This window comes from Paramisgurnus dabryanus, chromosome 8 (genome assembly GCF_030506205.2).
Source record: "Paramisgurnus dabryanus chromosome 8, PD_genome_1.1, whole genome shotgun sequence".
Lineage (NCBI taxonomy): Eukaryota > Metazoa > Chordata > Actinopteri > Cypriniformes > Cobitidae > Paramisgurnus > Paramisgurnus dabryanus.
Genome location: NC_133344.1, coordinates 15739306 through 15763540, shown reverse-complemented (window position 1 = coordinate 15763540; position 24235 = coordinate 15739306). Strand labels below are relative to the sequence as shown.

General features: G+C 37.9%; 1 protein-coding gene across 1 annotated transcript in view; it reads right to left on the bottom strand.

Moving 5' to 3' along the window:
- nphs1 (NPHS1 adhesion molecule, nephrin) overlaps nt 1–24235 on the bottom strand; it is a 104484-nt gene that overhangs the window by 4509 nt on the left and 75740 nt on the right. The window contains exons 18-25 of the mRNA XM_065280655.2: nt 14072–14193; nt 13156–13318; nt 12658–12814; nt 11929–12080; nt 6043–6154; nt 5675–5856; nt 2233–2286; nt 304–420 (exon numbers count right to left, since the gene is read on the bottom strand). Coding sequence (XP_065136727.1) covers nt 304–420; nt 2233–2286; nt 5675–5856; nt 6043–6154; nt 11929–12080; nt 12658–12814; nt 13156–13318; nt 14072–14193 — 1059 coding nt within the window. The remainder of the gene's footprint in view (nt 1–303; nt 421–2232; nt 2287–5674; nt 5857–6042; nt 6155–11928; nt 12081–12657; nt 12815–13155; nt 13319–14071; nt 14194–24235) is intronic.

Genomic DNA, 24235 nt, shown 5'->3' with positions numbered 1-24235 from the left:
AGGGAAGGGGCGAGCCGAAAACCATGGGGTGAGCGAGACAGATAGTGACAGACGAAGTAAGCCTAAAGATGAGAGAAAGAAGTGACAGCTGCCGGGAAAAGAAGAGATGGAGGGGTGATGCAGATGGTTGAGGAGGAAGAGAGAAAGAGGCAGACGGATTTAAAAGTGTGAAGTCAAATTAGGATTCAGACAGTTCATCCCTTTCACGGCAAGCGCTGTCGCTGTGAGTAGACCGGTCGAGGACAAGCTGTCTAACAGCTCACAGAGGAAACGGTGACACTGTGGAGTCTCGCTGTCGGTTACCTGTCAGGCTCCGCCCTCTTTTCCATCTGGCGAATAGGAAGCAGCCCAAAGCATTTAGCAAGAACAGGACAACGCCCACTACCAGTATGACCACAACATATGTAGGCAGACTGGGACCTGTTGAAAAAAAACATTTTATGAATAAACACCCAACACATTATGCCTTTAAAGTCCCTGTGAACCAAAACACGAAAAAAATACTAAGAAAAATGTTTTCTTGAAAATAATTTTTTGCAATGTAAACACCGCAAAAATTTACTTTCTTACTTGGTATTTTTTTCTTGTTTTCAGTAAAATTCTTGATAAGCAAAATTATCCTAGGAAAATAAGTCTAGTTTTTAGACAAAAATTATAAAATTTAAGCAAACTTGTGCTAGAAACAAGCAAATAAATCTGCCAATGGAATAAGAAAACATTTCTTGAATTAAGTGTTTATGAAAAAAGAAAACTTATTTCAAGAAAATTTTTCTTATTTCATTGAAATAATTATTATTATTTTTTGCTTATTTAAAGCATTATTTTACTTAAAAGTTTATATTTTTTGTCTAAAAACTAGAGTTATTTTCCTAGGTAACTTTGCACATCAAGAAATACATCTTAATTTAAGAATTTTTCGATATTTTTACTAAAAACAAGACATAAATACTAAGTGAGAAAGTCATTTTTGCAGCGAAGAATGATGATCAAAATGGGACGATCTGAGAAGTAAGAAGGTGGAAGTGGGGAGTAAAACATTATCCCATGAAAATTATACTATATGCCATAGTATTTAATATAGTAACTCTAGTAATATTTTTTATGTCATCCACCCAGAATGCACTTTGCGTGAAACAATGGCGGCCTCCATAGGTTAAAATGAGTATTATAATGAAAATATTTAAATATTTAACATGTTTCTATCAATGGATTTTAGTACTGTAGTAGAAGGCAAATATAAAGTATTAAAGCATACAAGTCTTTATAGTTGCAGTATGCTTTAAATAGTAACACTTATAGCTGCTATAGTATGCACCACTAATTAAAATATAAAGACATTTGGACACTTTCTGGTTGTCAAACTTAGTTGAACTTGCCTTTGGTTAATATGATAAAATACATCTGGTGATTCAGATCAGACACCTGTGTAAACTTTGGGGGTAAATGATTTAATACATCTGCTACAAATGATCTTTTTTTGGCACCAGCTGGCAAAAATCGCAAAAAACGACTTTGGAGGAAAAGTCTGGCATTATTTTGTTTGCAGCTGTCACTTTGATATTTTGTATAATCACATGCTGAAACATTTTTAAGCTTGCTTAATTGTCAAATACTTTTTTAAGGCACTGAATGCACTAGACAGATAGGCTGAAATACATTCATGCGTATGATCATAATGCTGAAAGAAAGACATCTTGAGACAACTCTGAGCCAGTGTCCTGTTAAATTTGTAATACTATATGTCACTGTCGTGTAGAAGCGAGCGTGTGATTGGCCGAGATCTGACAAGCTTTAGTCACGCCTCACCATGTGAGACTATACATAATAAATCTCCTGACAGTGCATCAAACCGCTCACATCAGATGTAGCTAACCGATGTTTTTATACACAACCAATCAAAATGCAAAGCAGCGTCCGGTGGACCTCATATTTGGCGCAAGCTAATTTCAGTTTGTTCTGTTTATCCAATCGAGGGTCAATAACTGCCACTGTGTCCTATTAAATAGCGCAGATGCATTCAGGATTATAGCTCGAGCATAACCGCACCAAACCGCAGCAGGCAAACACTGCGCCCCAAGGCTCAACGAAACTACACGAAACCGACCGTTAAAGGCCACGGCAACTAAAGTATGAGTGGAGAAATTGATCTAAAATCTGGGGTGTCAGGCCTTTTCTACATTTGATAAATAGCAGCCGCAGTACGACGGAGGAGGAAATGGAGAAATGCTGCACCTGCAGGAGTCGAGTCCCCGTCTGCTGGCGAGACACCATCAGCAAACTCCACCTCTGTGTGTGAGAGAGAGAGAGAGAGAGAGAGAGAGAGAGAGAGAGAGAGAGAGAGAGAGAGAGAGAGAGAGAGAGAGAGAGAGAGAGAGAGAGAGAGAGAGAGAGACTTAATGCTGAGATTTTAAGAGTAAGCCCTATATTGTGTCAGGGTGTTCTGACCAGGAGCCTGTAATCAAAAGTTCCCTAAAAAGTAAACTGATATATTTCTCTTCGTCGCCATGTGTTTTAAAAATAACAATGCTTTGAATTATTTAGCACCACATAACACTCGCAGTATGTATAGCTAGTACACTATATAGCAGAGTCCATTAGTGTGGACAGCAGGGTGAATTTCATTGGAGCCATGAAGGTACCGATGTTTAAAACAAAATAAAGACTCTAGTTAGAGTAGATGTTGCATTTCATTTACTGGGAACAAAAATGAAGCTGTGAGGCGTAGAAGTACAGATGGTCAAATGTGTCGTAACAAACCTGTTTGCCAGTTGTTTAGTCATAAAAACACTTTTTGTTCAATGGAAATTTGGGGATAGGAGTGTCAAAGGCGTTGAATTAAATGCCGTGTCCCTGCCAGTAGCATGTGTCATATTAGCAAATTCCTTTTTGACAATATGTATTACATTTTGAATTCATCGTTAAGTGTTATTTGTTAAATTACGTCATTTTTAATGTAAGGATGACATTGTTTGAGATGTCTTTGTTATAACAAAGTTCGATGTATAGGTTTATGTCAAGTTGTCAAAACTAAAACATCTAAAAAAAATCTCATATTTGCATTAAAAATGACCAAATTGAACAAATGACACTTAATGACTGTTGTCATAAAATCTCCTTCATGTTCATAGCACGTATCATGTCATGATTATGAAGGTGTCATGTCGGTCTTATGAACACCCCTTCAAGTAAAGTGTTTGCTCATTTTCTAATTAATTAATTTATTTATAAACCCTTCAAGTGCACTGAAAGTTTGGGCAACAAATGTGTTTTTTATACAATCCCTTTGTCCATTAAAGTGTTTAAACATTGGCTAAAACACTGACTGTTGGCGTTTCTTCATACTTCTGTTTTGTTTATCAGTCATTGTACGATTGTCGTTGTACGTTTTTTCCCAAAGTTAAAAATTTTTCAAATCTCAGTGACATATGGGACATATGAAGGGTTTGGTTCCAAAACGCAATAAACGCCATTAAAAAAATTTTTACTACCAAAATCAGTTTTGTATTTGGTCAGTATTAAAAACTAAATTCTTAATTTTAAACAAAACTGTCATCTTTTCTCCCTTTTATCCCAAACTGAGACAAACGTCAGTGCTCCTGTCTGCAGAATGCAATAAATCCGCTCAACAAATCACAGCGCACCATTCCACGCATAGTAAACAACAATGGTGGCGCTCACAGAATCCTAGTTTTCCTCATCCACTTTGTACTTTGTGATCAACAAACAAACATAAATAAAAAATACTTTTGATGGCATTGATAAACCTGTGGTGGTTTTTCTCTGGCGGGGAAGAAATGTAAGCCACTCGGGCACTCTGCGAAGGAAAAATGCCGGCCGAAAAACGTTGCATTATTTTACTTGAAGTCAACAAAAATCACGCAGGACCAAAAGATTTTACATCTGATCGCTGTCAAAAAAGTTCAGCAACGACATCCCAAGGATGACAGTGTTCTTAATATGACAAAGTAAGTGTTTTGATAAATGCCATTAATGTTTATTTTTTAACCAGTATATACCACTAGTCAACTATATGAATATAACATGGCAAAGATGAATGCACACTTATATATCGATTCACTAGATTTACTAGCCTGGGTGCCAGCCGATCTTAGCCCTGCCCACAACATTTTGAGGACAGTAAGATCGGTCTGGGGTTTCTCTGTTGAGGAGCTACTATGCTAGACCCAAAGCTGTCGAACCAATCAAATTGTCAGGGCGGGTTGTATACAATGATGGACAGATGGACAGATGATCAACAGTAATCAACCACGTCACCAAAGAGCGCGTGTGTTGAATTTGTTTACAACAAAGTTTCATTTATCAGCTAGATCCGATGGTCGCTATGAAGACGGGACATGAAAACCCTATTGTCATTGCTGTTTCTCCTTTGGTCAAATTAGTATTTTTAATGTTAAGATAACCTTAAGATGCTATGTGAACGTTTGTAACAGAAAATAGTGGTTTTCATCTTGTCACTTTCTTTGGTATAGAAAACACATTTTTACCAAAATTAGTCTAAATGGATTTATTGCGTTTTGGAACCAAACTCTACATATTGAGTGTCTCCTCTCCCTTTAAAAAAAGCCAATAGCATTAAGTTTATCTCTGTGTTATAGTACTTGAGACCAGTCTTGGTCTTATGTCGATCTCGACTGTCTTTGGTCTCAATGTTAGTGGTCTGTGAAATTTAATTCAAGACTAGTCAAGACCACAAATATCCAAAAATAAATCTGTCAATAAATAAATACAAAGCCCCATAATATCCAAGATGTAATTCCAGACATTTTTTAAAGGTCTTGGTCTCCGTCTCAACTCTCTTTGGTCTCGGTCTTGTCTTGGTTCTCGGCCCCTCAAAGTATTGGTCTCGACACTCTTTGGTCTTGGTCTAGTCTTGGTCTCGACTACAACACTGGTTTACCTTACAGCCTGGATAAAAATCTGTTAGGGTTATCTGTATTGGGAACATTTAATGAAATCTGGGACTCATCGATTTACATAATTCTCATTCATAACTCCATAAAGTCACGTCTTCTACTAGCTCTTCATCATCTTCATCGCTGGCGATATTTAACTCTGTCAGGGCTACTTTTCTTTCGCATTTCCGTCAGCTGCTTCTCTCCTGAGTAATTTGTTTTGCAAATGAAATGCTATGACATTACAATTGCAGAATTCATTATATTTGCAGAGGGAATACAGCTTATCTTCATTTATCATAAATCACACCATTTTGTTTTCTTCTCACATGCCCCGCATAATAAAGACTGAGATTTTCCTCCAGAAGACACACTGGTTCTCTGATTGGTGTAGACGTTCAGCAGTTCAGCTTATTTGCATGAGGCCTAGATCTTGGCTTCACAAATGAGATGTGATTTGCCGGATTGATGAATGGCTCATCAAATCAGTGTGAAGTAAAGGCTGAATCTAAACCTACACGGAAAAGGAAACCTGAAGGATTTATAATTCAGTGAATGTGCCTGATTCACATCAGGTTCATAATTGGTTTCGTTTCGGGACGCATGAAATTCAATGCAATGGTCCCAAAAAATGTTTATTGCGCATACCTGTATGCAAACCAAATTGAAATGTAGAGTTATCTGCAACAATCCAACAATATGCAAAAAAATAGGGTTGTGATCCTTCTGCTTTATAAAATAAAAGGTTAAAGTGTCTTTACCAGTGGTAGTGACCGTCAATATCTTGTTGTTGTCTGCATAGCTACTTTCCCCCATAGTGTTGAGTGCATTGACCGAAAAGTTGTACACCGTCGAAGGTTTCAGGCCCGTGACTGTATAAACAGTCGCTGTCGGGGGATAAACATCCACATACATGTAGCTTACAGATCCCGCCCACTGGTACCTGTCAAAAACACAGATGCAAATGTTTATCAGAGAGTCACAGTGATGGCACGTAGACTGTAGATAAGCGTAGTCACATATACGACGGTTCACTGAAACCAGCTCAATTTTGGCAGTTAAAACTAATCCTTGACGCATACCACATGTTTAAATTGACACCTCACAGGAGAATATATGACAACCACACCTGACACGAAAGTTCTGCGTCAAGCCTCCGTCAAACCCGGGCATCCATTCCAGAGTTACAGAGTCGTGGTTGACACGCAGAAGCTTCAGATCTGATGGAGGATCGGGGTGGTCTGAGAAAGAGAGAAAACATACGCTCAATACAATAAACAATTCCCACTTAAACTTTATTGGCCTGCTGAGAGAATACTGAAAGACAACTCTCCCAAAAATCCAATTCTGTCATCATTATGACTTTCTTTACTGGAACACAAAACTTTATTTTCTGTTCAAATAGCTTATAGCCAATATGTCTATAAGAAATCCAAAGACCTCATATTTCAGGTCATTCAGTCATTCAGATTTGTGGTGCTTTGTCAGCAAACATTATATAGCACAGGGCTTTCAAATGCTTTATTCTGATTAGTTGAGAAATGTTTCACGGGTGTGCATTATTCGTAGATAAACGCACACCTGACCTGTTACATGTCTTAAAGGGGCCATGTCAAAAGACTTTTTTAAGATGTCAAATAAATCCCTGGTGTCCCCAGAGCACATATGTGAAGTTTTAGCTCAAAATACCATATATAATTTATTATAGCATGTTAAAATGGGCTGTTTTGGGTGTGTCCTTTAAAATGCAAATGAGCGGATGAAGTGCAAACACTGATCACAATGATGGTGGTTTGTTAAAATTGAAACTCAATCGTGCTGTGAATTATTTTTTCTCTCTCTCTCTTTCTCTCTCTGCACTAAATGGCAGTGTTGTGGTTGGATAGTGCAGTTTAAGGGGCGGTATTATTATAATAAGAGCTCCTTCTGACATCATAAGGAGAGCCAAATTTCAATTACCTATTTTTTCATGTGCTTGTAGAGAATGGTTTACCAAAACTAAGTTACTGGGTTGATCTTTTTCACATTTTCTAGGTTGATAGAAGCACTGGGGACCCAATCATAGCACTTAAATATGGAAAAAGTCAGATTTCATGCCATGGGCCCTTTAATATTTGTAAGATAATTTTATAGTTGGTATAGTTTTATAGTTTATATATTGTAACTTTAAAGCTTTTAAGAGCTAGTCATAGTGGTCTGAAACAACATACAAGCATGTAATTGACAACTGTAGAAAATTAAACGGTATAAAAGAGAAATATGTGTGTCAATGCACGTCACTATGAAACTCTATTCACTATTCAATCTTCATTTTGTCTCTCTTGGGAGACTCTGTTGAGAGACAGGGGTGATGGGGTCAAGCCAAATTCGTCAGGCGGAGAGCAAAAATCTTTTTCATTCCCGGTAGTCTGATGATAAGAAGCGCATAAAATTTATGATCACCGTGTCAGATAAATTATGAATATTCACAGCAGTAAAAACAGGGAAGGTGGGGTGGACCAAAAAAAAAGGCAGATATTGGATTGTATTTCACGGTTTTATGATAAACATTAAACGTGTCTGCCGATTCCACGAGCCTCGCCGGAGGGGACAGATAGAAAGAGAGAAAGTGGAAAAGCATTCAAGTTTACTACTACAAAGAGAGAACTAAAGATATATTTCAGCATCAAATTAAGCTTTATTACAAAAGAAAAATGACATCTACAGGGACGTGGATCTATAGGTCTAGAGGGTTTAAAACGGAAAAAAATTCAAATACACACTGTTTTGACGGCATGCGATCAATTAAAAAATGGCACCTTATAGCACCTTACGTGGCGTGGTTGGAATTTTTCATTTTCAGTGAATAATGAGATGAGAGCTTGAGTTTATTATAATACAAGGAATAGAGTAACCAATTTTGGCGCTTTGAAGGTTAATCTGAAATGTGACAGATTACTCACTATGAAACGTTGTATAGAAGAACTGAGTGAAGAATCTTTCCTTTTTTTTTCTTGCAAAATAGCAGCATACGGTTTAAAATAAACAACATTAGCAGATAAAAAAGTAAAAATATTACTTTGGGGTTAACTATTAGTAGCTAAAACAAGATGGATAGAGATGCTTTTTAATCTGATGTTTATCTCCATGCTCATCTACAGTAGTTCCATTTTAAGTGTGTTACTGTAAATGTAATTTGGTCTTTTTTTTATTAACATGATGAGAAATGAGTTACATTTATTGGTTTTTGTGGCAATCAAGAGTCACAGACAAGCTAAACTTGATTTAAAGCCAGAATATTCCTTAAAAAAAATGTATGACCTGTAAAACCTGCATAGAGGGAGCGAGAGAGAGCGAGCGAGAGGCAAATCTATTAATGCTATTGCTCTATAAATTAAGGGGAAGACTTCTCATTACGGCAATTGAATAATTTATATCATAATTGGTCTTCAGGTAAAGAAAAGTTCAAATCTCATTTAACTTTTTCCCCGCCATTGACGAGATATCTCGTCAATTAAGAGAAAACGCTTCCCCGCCAATGACGAGATTTTCCGTCTTTCCGCAATACCGCCCTTCCGCAACTTTTTAAACCCGGAAGTATTGCCCTATGGCAAGCTGCTGCATGTCCGTGTCTGTTTTAAAGATCGCTCTGAATGGGATCTCTATGAAAAGTCCATCACAAAAATGGAATTATCTCTGCTTTTTGCTCAAAATATGGTGTTTTTGCAAAAACCTACCCATATTCAAAAGCTGATTGCAAAAGAACCACTAAAGGTAGGATGAAACGTTTTTTTTTTTTTGTTTGAAAGCAGAGGGTCTGTTCTTTCATTTGGTATATTGTATGTTTATATATTTAAAGAAGAACATTTTCTGGAAGGCATTAAACTTTGGTGAAAATCATGAAAAACGCTGGCGCTGGCTGGCAACTTTTTTTTTTAAACGCTGGCGGTGAAAGAGTTAAGAGCACAAAGCTTTTTTAAAGCCATATAATCTCTTTGCGTGATATGTGTTGGTATTTACTATTTAGAAGTTGAGATTCGGATATCGGTGTCTGTTTGTTTTCATTTATTACGCTTTACTCATTTATAAAAGGGCTGTGACGATTAATCGTGCAAATGCGCATTCTCTCAATGAATGAATTTGAATGAATTACAGTGAAATGCCGCCACATCCAAAAGCCAGAAGGCGCTCTCGTGCAGAAACGTCACTTGTGCCACAGAATAAGTACCATTACAAAGGCTATTCCAGGTAATGTCTAGACCAGGACCTCCAACCTTTTTGTGAGCAAGGGCTACCACAATGAATAAAACAATCTGCAGAGCTACTTTTTTGATGTAGTATACTTAAAACTTTTTGTTTTACTTGATTTTATTCCATTTTACTTTTACAATGATATGTTTTATCATTGTTTAAAATGTAAACATACTTAAAGGATAATTCCGGTATTTAACACTTTGAGTCTCATTTCTGGTTTGTTTTGGATGAACTACAGTGATGGACACTAAAATTTTGACAGTGGGTCGTGTCTTGAGTTTTTGACTCGTTTAGAAGCGTCTCTTGACTGCTTCAGAATGGAAGTCAATGACCATGCACAAACATGTCATTAAAACAACATTTAACGTTCATTTTCACAACTGTGCTACTCACCGAGTGTTGCGTGGTGTTAGTTGATGATAAAAACAAGTTGTGTAGCGAAATACAGTTTCTGTCGTGTTTTATTTGGCATTTTGTAAAATTCCATTGACTTCTCTTGGAAGACTCATTGCTCGCTGATATATCACTCCGCCGTCGGGGAAAAAGAAAAGGGTCTGTTTACATGTGGTTGTAGTTTTTTCGCTCGATTTCTCTCAGAAGAAATTTTTCCCATATTTGATGGCTCAGTGACCAGCTTTAGGTTTGAAGTTGAGCTCTATTGTGACTGTCTATACGCTAGACACCGAGCGTACTTGTATGGCAAAGTGGTTGTCGCCATCAAGTGGTCGGGAGTGTGCTAACGCTTCAGACTCAAATATAGAGCGGAAGTATATACGCGGTTGTGAGGTATCTGAAAAAATTGTTCCACTATAACAAATAATACGGATTGAAATCATACATTGCACCAATATATTTGTTTTTAATCACCAACGAACACCACGAACCACTCGGTGAGTAGCACAGTTTTGAAAATGAACGTTAAGTGTTGTTTTAATGACATGTTTGTGCATGGCCATTGACTTCCATTCTAAAGCAGTCAAGAGACGCTTCTAAACGAGTCAAAAAGTCAAGAGACGACCCAGTGTCAACATTTCAGTGTCCACCACTGTAGTTCATCCAAAACAAACCAGAAATGAGACTCAAAGTGTTAAATACCGGAATTATCCTTTAAAAGAAGCAAGTAATATAAATAAATATAAATAAATAAATATAAAATTGAGGCTATTAAAGGCTATTAACAGAATGTGCTTGCACCCATCCCAGACTATGTGCAGGCACCATGTTGGAGACCACTGGTCTAGTATATTTATATTGCAGTTTTTCGAATTGTTTCAGATATTTTCATGTGATCTACTGATCACAGAGCCGTAGCAACGTTACAATCTAGGCGTAAAACACAAAATCAGAGCCTTGCGATTCAGAATCGATTTCAGACAGGTAATTTTAATGGGGAACGCAATGTATAGTCACAGCCCTAATTTATAAATATTTGAAAGCCTGTGAAATCCAGACTAAAGTGTCACAATCTGTCTACTGTACTTAAGTGATTAGGAGCAAGTTTAAAGGGGAATATCTAATATCTACCATATTTAAAGGAATAGTCCATTTTCTTAAAAGAAAAATCCAGATAATTTACTCACCACCATGTCATCCAAAATGTTGATGTCTTTCTTTGATCAGTCGAGAAGAAATTATGTTTTTTGAGGAAAACATTGCAGGATTTTTCTCATTTTAATGGACTTTAATAGAGCCCAACATTTAACACTTACCTCAACACTTAACAGTTTTTTCAACGGCGTTTCAAAGGACTATAAACAATCCCAAACGAGGCATAAGGGTCTTATCTAGCAAAACGATTGTCATTTTTGACAATAAAAATAACAAATATCCACTTTTAAAGCACAACTTCTCGTTTAGATCCGGTCGTCATGCGCTAGCGTGACCCGACGCAATACGTCATCACGTCAAGAGGTCACAGAGGACGAACGCGAAACTCCGCCCCAGTGTTTACAAGTGTGTTGAAAGAGGACCGTTCCTACGTTGTTGTATGTCAACTGATACTAATTAATGTCTTTGTGTCAGTTTATTGTTTACAATGGTCCGCAAATGTGCGTTTTATATATGTAACACTTGACCTCCCTACGTCACTACGCATTTACGTTAGGTCGCGTTGGACCGGACCTAAACGAAAGGTTGTGCTTTAAAAGTGTATATTTGTTATTTTTCTTGTCAAAAATGACAATCGTTTTGCTAGATAAGACCCTTATGCCTCGTTTGGGATCGTTTAGAGTCCTTTGAAACTCCGTTGAAAAAAACTGTTAAGTGTTGAGTTAAGTGTTAATTGTTGGTGTCTATTAAAGTCCATTAAAATGAGAAAAATCCTGCAATGTTTTCCTCAAAAAACATAATTTCATCTCGACTGAACAAAGAAAGACATCAACATTTTGGATGACATTGTGGTGAGTAAATTATCTGGATTTTTCTTTTAAGAAAATGGAATATTCCTTTAAGTGCTATAATTGGGTCCCCAGTGCTTCCATCAACCTAGAAATAGTGAAAAAGAACAACCCAGTAACTTAGTTTTAGTAAACCATTCCCTGCAAGCATGTGAAAAAAATGGGTCATTGAAATTTGGCTCCCCTTGTGATGTCAGAAGGGGATCTTATTATAATAATACCGCCCCTAATCTGCATTATTTAACCACGGCTGCCATTTAGTGGAGAGAGAGAAAAATAATGGACATCACAAATGGGGGTCAAAAGAAGTTGACCAAACCACTCAGGTAAAGATGAAAAATTCAGCATGATGTTAAACCACATGTTTCGTGTTTGTTTGTACGTACTTGTGCTCAGAAGCTGGATGTCCAGAGAGTCTTGTCCCATGCTGTTGATGGCAGTGCAGGTGAAGACAGCGTAGTCCAGTGCTGCGCTTACATTTACAATGGTCAGAACGCTGGTGTGGATGGCACCTTCCTTTGCTGTCTTCTCCTCGTATCTGTTTTAGGTCACAATTGTTAGACATTCAGTGCTGGCACACGTTCAAACAGCATTACATTCTCTAAACTCAAAAAACCCAATCCACTGGGTTGTAATTGAACCTATGCGGGGTTGTTTTGACCCAAAATGCTATCTTGCTTTAACTCATTTTTGGGTCAAATCAAAAAAAAATGTGTTTATCTAAATAGAAACTGCTTAAAGGTGGGGTGCATGACTGCCGGAAGCCAATGTTGATATGTGAAACTACCTAAACAAACACACCCCTACCCCAATAGAATCTGGATCTTCTTTTGATAGACCCGCCCCACACATACAGTACACAACCCAAGCAATGATGTTGGTTAGAAGACACGCCCCTTACTGCTGATTGGCTACAAGTGTGTTTTGGTACTCAACCCGACTTCCTTTTCCAAAGTGTTTTTTCAAAAATCATGCACCCGCCATTAAGCTCATTTCAAATGACCAATTCAAAAGCTTTTAACTATTTACTGCTTCTTCAGTTTTACCTACAACAAACCAGGATTGTCACTTTTAATGCAAACATGATAAACCATTCAATGCTGAGAGACATGCACCTGGGGTTACCAAGGTCCAAAAGGAATCCGTTTTTTGCCCATGTGAAGTGTACACGAGGAACGCCCTCCGCCTGGCACACCACATTCGCATCGTTGCTGCCGTCCCCCCTGCTGGCCACTTTTCTCCACTGCGGCCCCTTCTGGAGCTCTGGGGAAACTGCGCAAATAGACAGCAACTATTTTGATACAACTGTACTCGACCGCACGGACCCCATGCCCACGCAAGAGGCTTAATCAATTCACTTTATTTAGTCTTTTATATTCCATATGAGTCTCAGGGGTGCCGCTGATGCTGTAATTACTGTGGATACAATCATTTCCCAAAATCCCAAACGAAATTGGTGCAAGATCTAAATGCATGTAATTTTAGTATTTTCTAAACCAACAAACTAAATGTCTCTGGTGGGTACAATAAAGCATCATATTAGATCTTAACATGAGATTAATAAAATTACAAACAGGTATGCTATGGATGTAAGTTTGGGTGGTAGAACTCACAGCGCACGACGAGTTGTCCCTCCACGCTGCCAGGGGGCGCTATGCCATTGTCTGCTGTACACCTGTAAAATCCTGCCCTCTCACGGGTCACCTCGTATATGGTTAACACGCCAGTTCCTTCGTCTTCGTTCTGCTCTCCTAAATCTTCAATTTCCTCTTCACCCTACACATACAATAAATCATCTAACTACAGGAACAGTTGGATTTTATACGTGACCCTGTCTCTAAAAACCCAGCTAAAGTTATTTGTGATTTACTATTTTCTACATAAAATCATGGTACGTAATGTAAAGAACATATGAAAATATAACCTTCAGATATACATTGCATGATCAAAAAGCCAAACCTTCATAAAAAATTGGCAATGAGTATTAGCACCTGCTAGCTAAAAGAAGGTAACAGCTGTTAAAGTGTGATTGTTCAAACTTTGCATCCACATCAATCAAGACAAGCACGCACACACACGCACGCACACACACACACACACACAGAAAAGACAGAAAGGATAGGCAGCTTGATATCAAAGACACTGACTAAGCATGCGGGGTACAATAGATGTACAAATGGTCGAAAATGGTCCCAACTGCATCTAACGCTGAGAAATGTGGCCTTTGGAAGGGCTGCTTTAATGAAACCAATTTTTCTCCATTTAGACCAGAAGTATTAAGAATAAAGGTGAAACACTGTCACGGTTATAAGGGTGAAATATAGCGTCTCACTTACAGAATGGCTATGACACATGGTGAGAGAGAAGTCAGAGACAGAGTTAGAGACAGAGAGAGATAAATAAAGGGGCGATAAAAGGAGAGAGAGGGAGCGAGCAAGACTAACAAAGGCGAATGTAAGCTAAAAAGTGTGGGAATAAGCAAAAGAGAGTCAGCTAAAGACAAACAGAAATGACAAAGAGCTCACTCACCATCCACTTCCATGAAAACATATTCGAGGTTATGGGATTGGCATCGGCGACACAGAGCAAGTCAGCAGTTTCTCCCAAGTTTACGGATACTGGATCAGTCTTCATATGAACTGTCGGAGCATCTGAAGGCCGGCCAAATGAGAAACAAGTTCAGTAAAATTTTAAGAGAAAAGAAACGAAAAGAGTAGAAGCAAGTAGAGAAGAAAGGAAAAGAGAAAAATATGAGTTAAAAAGAGTAGAGAGGAGAAGCAAGGACAGAGGGCGAGAGAGAGGACAAGAGAGGATAAGAGAAAAGAGGAGAAGTGAAGAAAGGAGATGAGAGAAGAAAAAAAATTAGGGGATAAAAGGAGAGGAGAACAAGGAACGGAGGAGAGAAGGAGAGGAAAGAAAAGAAAGAGGTTAAAGTTGCAATGAAATTGAAATGAAAAACTATATATTTTTTTATATTGTGGTATTATTAACAAATGACTTATCTGTGAGATTCATTATTTTAAAAAAATTTGTGTGTGCTCATAATCTTTAATCAAAAATGCAAATATACGTCGGATATACGTCACCACGGGGAAAATAAGGCAATCGCTACTTCCGTTTCATGGCGATTTTAAGAGAGAAGCGAGCAAAGGAGAAAATGAAAAGCAAGGATATAAGGTGTTTGAGGAGCAGTAGAGAAGACAGGAGAAAAGAGGAGAGTTACAGGTAGGAAAAAGGGAAAAGAAGAATCAAGAAGATAAAGTGATGAGGAAAGAGAAGATGATAAGAGAGAAAAATAGTGGAAAAATGGAGGGGAGAACAAAGAGCAGAGCCACAGAGGAGAAGATGAGAGAATGAGAAGAGGACGAGAGAGGAGATGGAGTGAAAAGGGAAGAGAAGTGAATAGTGTAGAAAACAGGAGAAAATAGATGTGAAAAAAACATGGGAAAATAAATAAAGAGAATAGCCAAAAATAAAAAAATTAAAGAGGCCCTTCCACATAAAACCGTTTTTACTTGTATTTTTTGATATGTGTTAGGTCCATATGTGTTTGTGTTGTGTCGTGAATGTGAAAATTAACTTCCACCTCCTCTGTCAGCTCTAGCCACTGAAAAGAAATAAGCGGAGAAATCAGGTCAGTTTGAAAAGCTTATCAGTGAGACGTGGAACTGATCGAGGTCATTACTATTCATGAGCTCTTCAACTTGAGACCGCGCCCACATATTACATGTATTTGAGTTAGTTTTCATAACAAGTTACAGCAAGGATGGCTAAACGTCAACCGTACCGTATTCGGCCCATTGTTTTTGTTGAGAGACATCATTCCTATTAAACGAGGGAATCATAACAGTTGCTACATGTTTGGATGTTCAGAAGAACGCTGGATTTGAAGAGAGACTGCGATTAAAAAGCAATGCTCCTCTATCAATATTGGATCCAGACAGAATGGCGCAGCTTATGTGAGTAAAACACTTTAGTACTATGTGTCACTGTGGCGGACGGTGTTTTCTCTTCCGAGGGACGCAAATTCATGCTGCACACACGTTGAAAGGGTTTATGATAAAAGACACGCGTGTTTGTGTGAGTAAAACACTTTAGTACTATGTGTCACTATCAGTTGCGGCCGGGATCTTCAGAGGGACGCGATTCACGCGAATTCATGATGCACACGCATCAAATGTGATAAAAGACACGTGTGTGTGTGTGTGTGTGTGTGTGTGTGTGTGTGTGTGTGTTTGTGCGTTCGTAACACGCGCATCGAAGGGTTTATGTAAAAGACGTGTGTGTGTGTGTGTGTTTGTGTGTGTGTTTTTGTGCGTGGGATTACGATAAAAGACACACATGTGTGTGTCAAAAGGGTTTATGATAAAATATGCGTGTGTAAGAAAGTCACTGTGTCTTAAGAGACTCACTTAACATTAAACTGATTACACATGAGATTAAATTGAAAGTGATGGTGCGTTCCAGGCAGGTTTTTAAACCCGTGAGTTACGACTTCAAAACCACGACTCACGACCCTATGCGTTCCAGGCAGCCTGTAACTCGTGTTTTTACAACCTTCTACCGGTGAAAGTGCTCTGGAACGGCAGTCAAACCCGTGACTTCCCACCCGTGAACTCGTACTAGATCGATGTACTCCCAGTTCAAAGTCGTGAGTCGTGGTTTTGAAGTCGTGAGTTACGGGTTACAGGTTGCCTGGAACGCAGCATTAGTTTGAACGAAAAACTGTTATCCAATCATAGCAGTGGGCGTTTACTTCCAAGTCGTCAATGCAGCCCGCCCATTAAAACGGATCATTTCTCTAACCAGCCTCAAAATCAGGGTACAAAATGGCCTATTACTTATTGCTTTTGATGTTTTTGGATGTAAAAACCATGCAAAGTCATGAGTAGACCTCAGACAACAGTATAAAACAATAAAAACGACAGAGGAAGGGCACCTTTAAAAGAAAGAGGAAAGGAGAGAAGCGAGCAAAGAAGAAAAAGAGAAGCAAGGAGATAAAGCAAGAGGATGAAAGAGGAAGAGAAAAGAGGAGAGCAGATGAGAAGAGAGGAGAATGGTGGAAAAATGAGGGGGTTAAAAAGAAGAGAAGAACAAGGAACAGAGAAGTGGAAGAGAGGAGGAGAGAAGGGATAAAGTGAAAGGAGAAGAGAGTTGATTAGTGGAGAAAACAAGAGAATAGATGTGAAAAAGGGGAGAAGGAATGAGGATAATAAAAAAGAGGAGAGAAGAGCAGATGAGTAAAGGAGAAAAAAGGAAATAAGGTGGAGGAGGAAAAAAGAAGAAAAAAGAGGAGAGAAGATGAGAATAGAGGAAAAAATTAGGGGATGAAAAAGGAGAAAAGCACAAGGAGCAGAGAAGCAGAGGAGAAGAGAGGAGGAAAAGAACAGGACAAGGAATAAGAGAAAAGAGGAGAGTAGATGAGAAGTGATGAGAATGGGGGAAAAAAGCAAGGGATGAAAAGGGAGAAAAGAACAACGAGCAGAGAAGCAGAGGAGACAAGAAGAGAGGAGAAGAATAGGACAAGAGAGAAAAGATAGAGTAAAAGAAGAAGAGAGGTAATTAGTGAAGAAAACAGGAGAAAACAAGAGAAAGGGATGTGGGGGAAAAGGGGGAGAAGGAACAGGGAGAGCAAAGAAATGGAGAGCAAAAATAAAGAAAAGAAAGATGAAAGAAGAGAAGCGAGCAGGACAAGCAAAGAAACAAGGTTGAGGAAAAGAGAGAAAAAAGGAAGAGAAGAACAAGGAGCAGAGAAGTAGAAGGGAGGAGGAGAGAATGAGAAGAGGACAGAAGAGATAAAGTGAAAGGAGATGAGAGGCGAATTGTGGAGAAAACTAGAGAAAATATGTGAAAAAAGAAAAGGAATAGGAGAAAAAAGAAGAGGAGAGAACAGAAGAGCAAAAATAAAGAAGAGAAGGTCAAAAATAACGAATAGAAAGAGAAAAAGACAGAAGTGAGCAGAAAAAGAGGAGGAGAAAAAGAGAAGAAAGGAAATAAGGTGGAGGAGGAGAAGATGACATGACAGTAGAAAGGAGGAGATTTAAATGCAGAAGAAGGGAAGAGAAGCAAGGAAATAAAGTGAGAGGAGGAAAAAAGAAGAGAAAAGAGGAGAGAAGATGAGAAGAGATGAGAATGGGAAAAAAAGGAGGGGATGAAAAAGGAGAGGAGCAGAGAAGCAAAGGAGAAGAGAGGAGGAAAATAGGACAAGAAAGAATAGTTAGAGTGAAAGGAGACGATTTGTAAATAATAGAGAAAACAAGTGAATAGATGTGAAAAAAGTGGAAAAGGAATATGGAGAGCAAAGAAGAGAAGAGCAAAAATAAAGAAAAGAAAGATGAAAGGAGAGAAGCGACTAGAGGAGAAAGGGAGAAGCAAAGAAACAAGGATGAGGAAAAGAGAGAAAATAAAATAGTTAAAGGCAGGAGAAGGGAAAAGGAGAAGCAATGAAATAACACGAGAGGAGACAGAAAGAGAAAAGGGTAGTGGTGGAAAAGGGGAGGAGAAAAAATGAGTGAAGAACATGGAGCAGAGAAGTAGAAGAGAGGAGGAGAGAACGAGAAGAGGACAAGAGAGAAGAGATAAAGTGAAAGGAAAAGAGAGGTGAATAGTGACGAAAACAAGAGAATAGAAGTGAAAAAAGGGGAGAAAAAAAGAGGAGAGAAGAGCAAAAAATAAAGAGTAGAAAGAGAAAAAGAGAAAAGCTAGCAGAGGAGAAAAGGAGAAGAAGTGTAGGAGGAGAAGAAGGAAATGCAGAAGAAGGAAAGAGTAAAAGCAAGGAAATAATTGAAAGGGGGAGAAAGAAGAGAAAAAAAGAGAAGAGGAGAATGGAGGAAAAAAGGAGGGGGTGAAAAAGGAGAGAAGAACAAAAGCAGAGAAGAAGAGAGGAGTAGAGGACAAGAGAAAAAAGATAGACTAGTAAATAGTGGCGAAAACAAGAAAAAACAAGGGAATAGATGTGGAAAAAATGGAGAATGACTAGGGAGAACAAAGAAGAGGAGAACAAAAATAAAGAAAAGAAAGATGAAAGGAGAGAAGCGAGCAGATGAGAAAACTAGAAGCAAGGAAACAAGGTCGAGGAAAAGAGAGAAAATAGGAGAGTTAAGGCAGGAGAAGAAAAACGGAGAAGCAATGAAATAACATGAGAGGAGACAGAAAGCAAAGAATGGTGGAAAAAGAGGGGAAGGAAAAGGAGTGAAGAACAAAGAGCAGAGAAGAGAGAAGGAGAGAACGAGAAGAGGACAAGAGAGAAGAGATACAGTGAAAGGAGAAGACAGTACAGTAGAAAGGAGGATATTTAAATGCAGGAGAAGGGAAGCGAAGAAGCAAGGAAATAAAATAAGAGGAAGAAAAAAGAAGAGAGAACATGAGAAGAGATGGGAATGGAGGGAAAAAGGTTGGGATGAAAAATGAGAGAAGAACAAGGACCAGAGGAGAAAAACGAAAAGCAAGGAAACAAGGTTGAGAAAAAGAGAGGACAGAAGAAAATAGAAGGGAAAAGGAGAAGCAAGGAAATAAAGCGAGAGGAGACAGAAAGAGAAAAGATGTGAATGGTGGCAAAAAGGTGAGGAGATAAAGTGAGAGGAGTAGAAGAGCAAGAAGAAGGGAAGGTCTTCATCTTTGCAAATTTCTAGGACAGTGCACACAGATATTGGCTTACAGTGAGCTGTAGCATTAGATTTCTAATTCTGGATGTGTTGATTCCCGAGTTCTCTTTATTAAAGTCAAGATACAGCGTTCAGCAGTATTCTGCACTTTCCTTTTCAATTATTTACAGGGCGTGAAATAAAAAAAGCCTTTGCAATCTATTGTGATGTCGTCCCCATTACGTGCAGTGCAGAAACATTGTTATTTTAAATCCTCTACGGCTGGCTGCAAACAGGCTTTGAGTCCCTGTCACTACACTACAGGACAAACATGTTAGAACAAAACTAATGCTTACTGAAGCAAATTAACAAGAGTACAGAATTAACGCCCCCTCAAAAGGTATCTGTCACACTCTGTCAGGATTACTCTATTATTAAAAGGGATCAGAGAACAATAATGAAGTGCAGAAAGCTGCACTAAATTACAGACAACAGGTAGTAGATGATTACATTCAAGCATGTAGTTTAGAAGTTTTATTATATAGTTGAGACAGTAGTGGGGGTTCCATCCAAACATGAAGCAAATCTTTCCAAAATTTGAAAAACAAATGCGAATTAGGTGCGTTTCCATCAAGTCGTTCGAGCGAATGACGGTGGTATTGGTAACCAACAGGACTGCATTTAGTTACGATTGGGCAAGTTATACATTTACTAGCAGTGCAGCTTGCGACAACGTCGAGCCCCATATATGGTCAAGACGAGGACAGCGGAAACGGCTAGACGGTCAGTCTCATGAGTTTAATGTTCGCTATGTCAGAATTTCCTCTGCAAATATGTTTTCATCTCCCATTATTCGCATTCACTCTTTTCTGCATAAGTCAAAAACCACCTCAAGTGAGCGTTAAAACTTTTTTGCAAATTAACGAAATTTGATTAGTTTCCATCACTCTTATCTAATGCTATACTTCAAAATGCGCATAACATCAGCTAGCGACATTACTTGGGCGTGTAATAGACCTGTGATTATACAACAATAGAGATACGTAATAAAAATGTCAGTAACAACATTTATGCTAGTAAACCCCAAACACCTCAGGTACCTCAACTATGAAGACTGTATGCTTTAATATTTTATATTTACCTTCTACTAGTAAAATCCATCGATAGAAACTAATAGATAGAAAATATGTCCGTTACTTCAAAAAATCCCAACATTTAATACTTAGTTTAACCTATGGAGGTCGCTATTATGTTTCGCACACAATGCATTTTAGGTCGATGACGTGTACACTGCAAAAAATGATTTTCAAGAAAAAAAATTATTTGTATTTTTGTCTTGTTTTCAGTAAAAATATCTACAAAATCTTAAATTAAGATGCTTTTTCTTGATGAACAAAATGATCCAAGAAAATAAGTCTAGTTTTTAGACCAAAAATATAGAATTTAAGTGATTTTGTGCATAAAACAAGTAGTCTTGTAGTTCTCGAGACCGGTCTCAAGACCACTTTTTAAAGGTCTTGGTCTTGTCTTGGAATCGACTTGGATGAACAAAACGACCCAAGATTTTTTTGCTTGTTTTATTCACAAAATCACATAAATTTGATATTTTTGGTATAAAACTAGACTTATTTTCTTAGGTAGTTTTGCTCATCAAGAAAAGGCATCTTAATTTAAGAATTTTTAGATATTTTTACAGAAAACAAGACAAAAATACTTGAAAATAATTTTTTGCAGTGCACATCACAACTTTATTTTTTACCATTCATTTTATGCAGTTTATTCAGGTTTGGCATATGGCATAAGTTTGGCATATTGTTTAAGCATTGTTTAAAGGTGCAGTGTGTAACTTTTAGAAGGATCTCTTGACAGAAATGCTAAATAATATATAAAACTAAATTATCAGGGGTGTATAAAGACCTTTCATAATGAACCGTTATGTGTTTATTGCCTTAGAATGAGACGTTTTATCTACATACACAGAGGGTCCCCTTACATGGAAGCCGCCATTTTGTGCAGCCATGCATACAGAAGCCCTCAACAGACAAACTTTTTTACTAAGTTGTCTCCATCGATGACATGTTTGTCCGGTGGTGGCTACCGTAGCTTCTCTATGTGTTTCAAAAGCAAGAGGTGAGCAGTGGACTGAGCCATTGGTTGCAATTCGCAACCTTACCACTAGATGCCACTAAAATTTACACACTGCACCTTTAAGTTTCTCCCAATGATAATTTTTCAAATTTTATTAAACTTCTCTGATGGCACACACACACACACACACACACACACACACACACACACACACACACACACACGCACGCATTCGCACGCGCACACACGCACACACACAGACAAGAAGTGACTAATCATATGCATATTCCACATTTTATCATAAGTGTTTTAATGCAGTGATTTGCACTGGTCTTGGTCTTGACTTGGTCTCAGCCTGTCTTGGTCTTGGTCTTGACTCGGCCTCGACCCTTTAAAGTCTTGGTCTTGTCTCGGTCTTGGTCATGACTTGGTCTCGGTTTAGGTGGTCTTGACTACAACACTTAAAAAAAGCACACAAAAAAACTGCCAATGACGTAAGCACATTTTTCTTACATTTTTCTTGAATTTAGTGTTTAAGAAAAATGTTCAGGGTTTTTTGCTTACCCCATTGGCAGATTTTTTTGCTTGTTTTATGCACAAAATCATTTAAATTTGATATTTTTGGTCTACATTTTTTAGATCTTTTTACTGAAAACCTTTGCAAGAATGTGAAAAATTAGGTCGTTCCGAATTTGCCAGTTTTTTTGAGGTAAGGCCAATTACAATAATCCCGCCCCTTAATCTGCACTATCCAACCACGGCACTTCCATTTAGAGAAATTAGAAAAAAAGAGAGAAAAATAATTGACTGAGTTTCAATTGCAACAAACCACCATTTGCATTATTTTTAATGCAAAATACTACGATTTTTTTTCTTGAAAATAATTTTTTGCAGTGTACACGTCATCGAGCTAAAATGCATTGTGCGCTAAACATAACGGCAACCACCGTTTTGCATTTCATCAGCTCATTTGCATTTTAAAGGACACCTTTAAAGGACCTACAAAATAGGAATTTTAACATGCTATAATATTTTACAGGCTTATTTTACTTTTTTTTTTAATCTCATAATATGACCCCTTTAAATATAGATAAGTATAAATACCTGACAAGTAAATGTATACTTTAAGGCGAAGCTCATTTGACTCATTGTAACCTTGTAAATACTTATACTGTCATAATGAGAATACAGTTTATTTCTAGTCCGTAAATCGCATGAATGGTCTTGACAGTGTTTTCTCTACGTATGCTGAACATTTGATTGTTTTCATGTTTAATTAACTCAAGATGCTGCTGTAACACCAACGGCTTATTGTCTTGCTTTAATTTAGATTAATTAACTCCATCATTTATCTTTTAATTCACTATCACATGTTTATTAATTACAAGTCACATTTGCATCAGGCAAACAATATTATGACAAAACATTTTCACAATAACCGTAGGCAGACGTCTCAACAAATCTAAAAATAATAATAAAAATAAAAAGAATTCACTGCACAAAATGGCATGAGTTCGAATCCCACACACTCACACTGACATTATATATAGGCTTCACTGTATGTAATGCACTGTTAGTCAACAAATCTGACAAATGCATCAATATGCAACATTGCTGCGTTGACGTTCTTTACTTGCAGGAATGGTGACGTGCCCTAGAAAAGTGCAATCTCGAATACATACGGCAAACCATTTGTCTGCGTCCTGGATCATATCCTTAACCATGTAGGCCATTACTACCAGAATAATCTTGAGCATGTTGGCATGCACAATACTCAATACATTGTTCCTAACAGACAGAAAGTGGGGGGCTACACACGGAAAACGGCACCATTGGTAAAAGCTATTCAAATGGCCCATACATAATGAATATGTACCACTGTCAGCTGCTATTGTACGAGGACGCGGAGATCCATTAGTGCAGAAGGATTTGCAGGAACATGCAGGCCTACATTTGAAGGAGCGCTATTATTAAATCATTAAGGAAGTGGGAGTTCTCTTTTCTCCCTCTTTGCATGTCTCGCTCACTTTCTCTACATTTCACTTTCAAGCGTGTGTGTGGGTTTGAATTGGCAAATAAATGTGTACAAATTTTGAAAGCAGAGCAGATTTGCTTTGCCGTGCAACTTTTGTGGTAATTTACATTTAGGAAAAAATACACTAGAAACGTATACTTGTTTTGACTGACTACAAATGAAGATAAAACAACAAATACATTTAGTTTGAATAATTTGATAAGGAGGATACATAAAAGTAAAATATATAAAGTACATATTTACAGTATATGTAGCATTAGAGACTTTAAGCAAGCCCAGATGGGATTCAAACACTATTTCGGAAAAAAAATAATATTTTGTGATATTTATATAAATCCTAGACAAGAAATTATCTCGGGTGCTTGAGCCCTGCTGAAATTCGCAAGTTCTTCCTTCACAGATGTCAAACGGGCTTGGTTATTAGTAAAGATGTTGACACCTTGTTTGTAATCTGCGTTTGTCTCCTAACCAGCTGTGACTGTCAACAGCATCGCGTGACAACACATTTGTCAAACGCTTTGTGTATATTTTCTTCAAATCATAGTGGGTATCACACTCACAGTGAAATGTCATTTGTCTCAAATCGCACTATACAGATGCTTTATTTTAACATCATATACAGTATAAGGCCGCAAGCAGTTTATTAAAGGGACACTGCACTTTTTTGAAAATAGGCTCATTTTTAAGGTCCGCTACAGTGAACGCAGCACCTGAAAATAGTCCCCTTGGTTACTTTCAATAGCAGGGGACTATTTTTGAGCACTGCGTAATATCATTGCGCCTCCTGCAGCCATGTTACAGCAGCAAATTCCTTGATTATTACGCCAGAATGAGAGTATAGTTCATATCGGCCTAGAAAATCGCAACTTTTGATTTAACGTCGTTCTTACTACACGATGTAACTACAGAAGAGTCAAGTTTCAAATAGGAAAAATATCAAAACTCTTTGGTTATTTTTTAGCGTGATGCTAATGGTCCAATCAGATT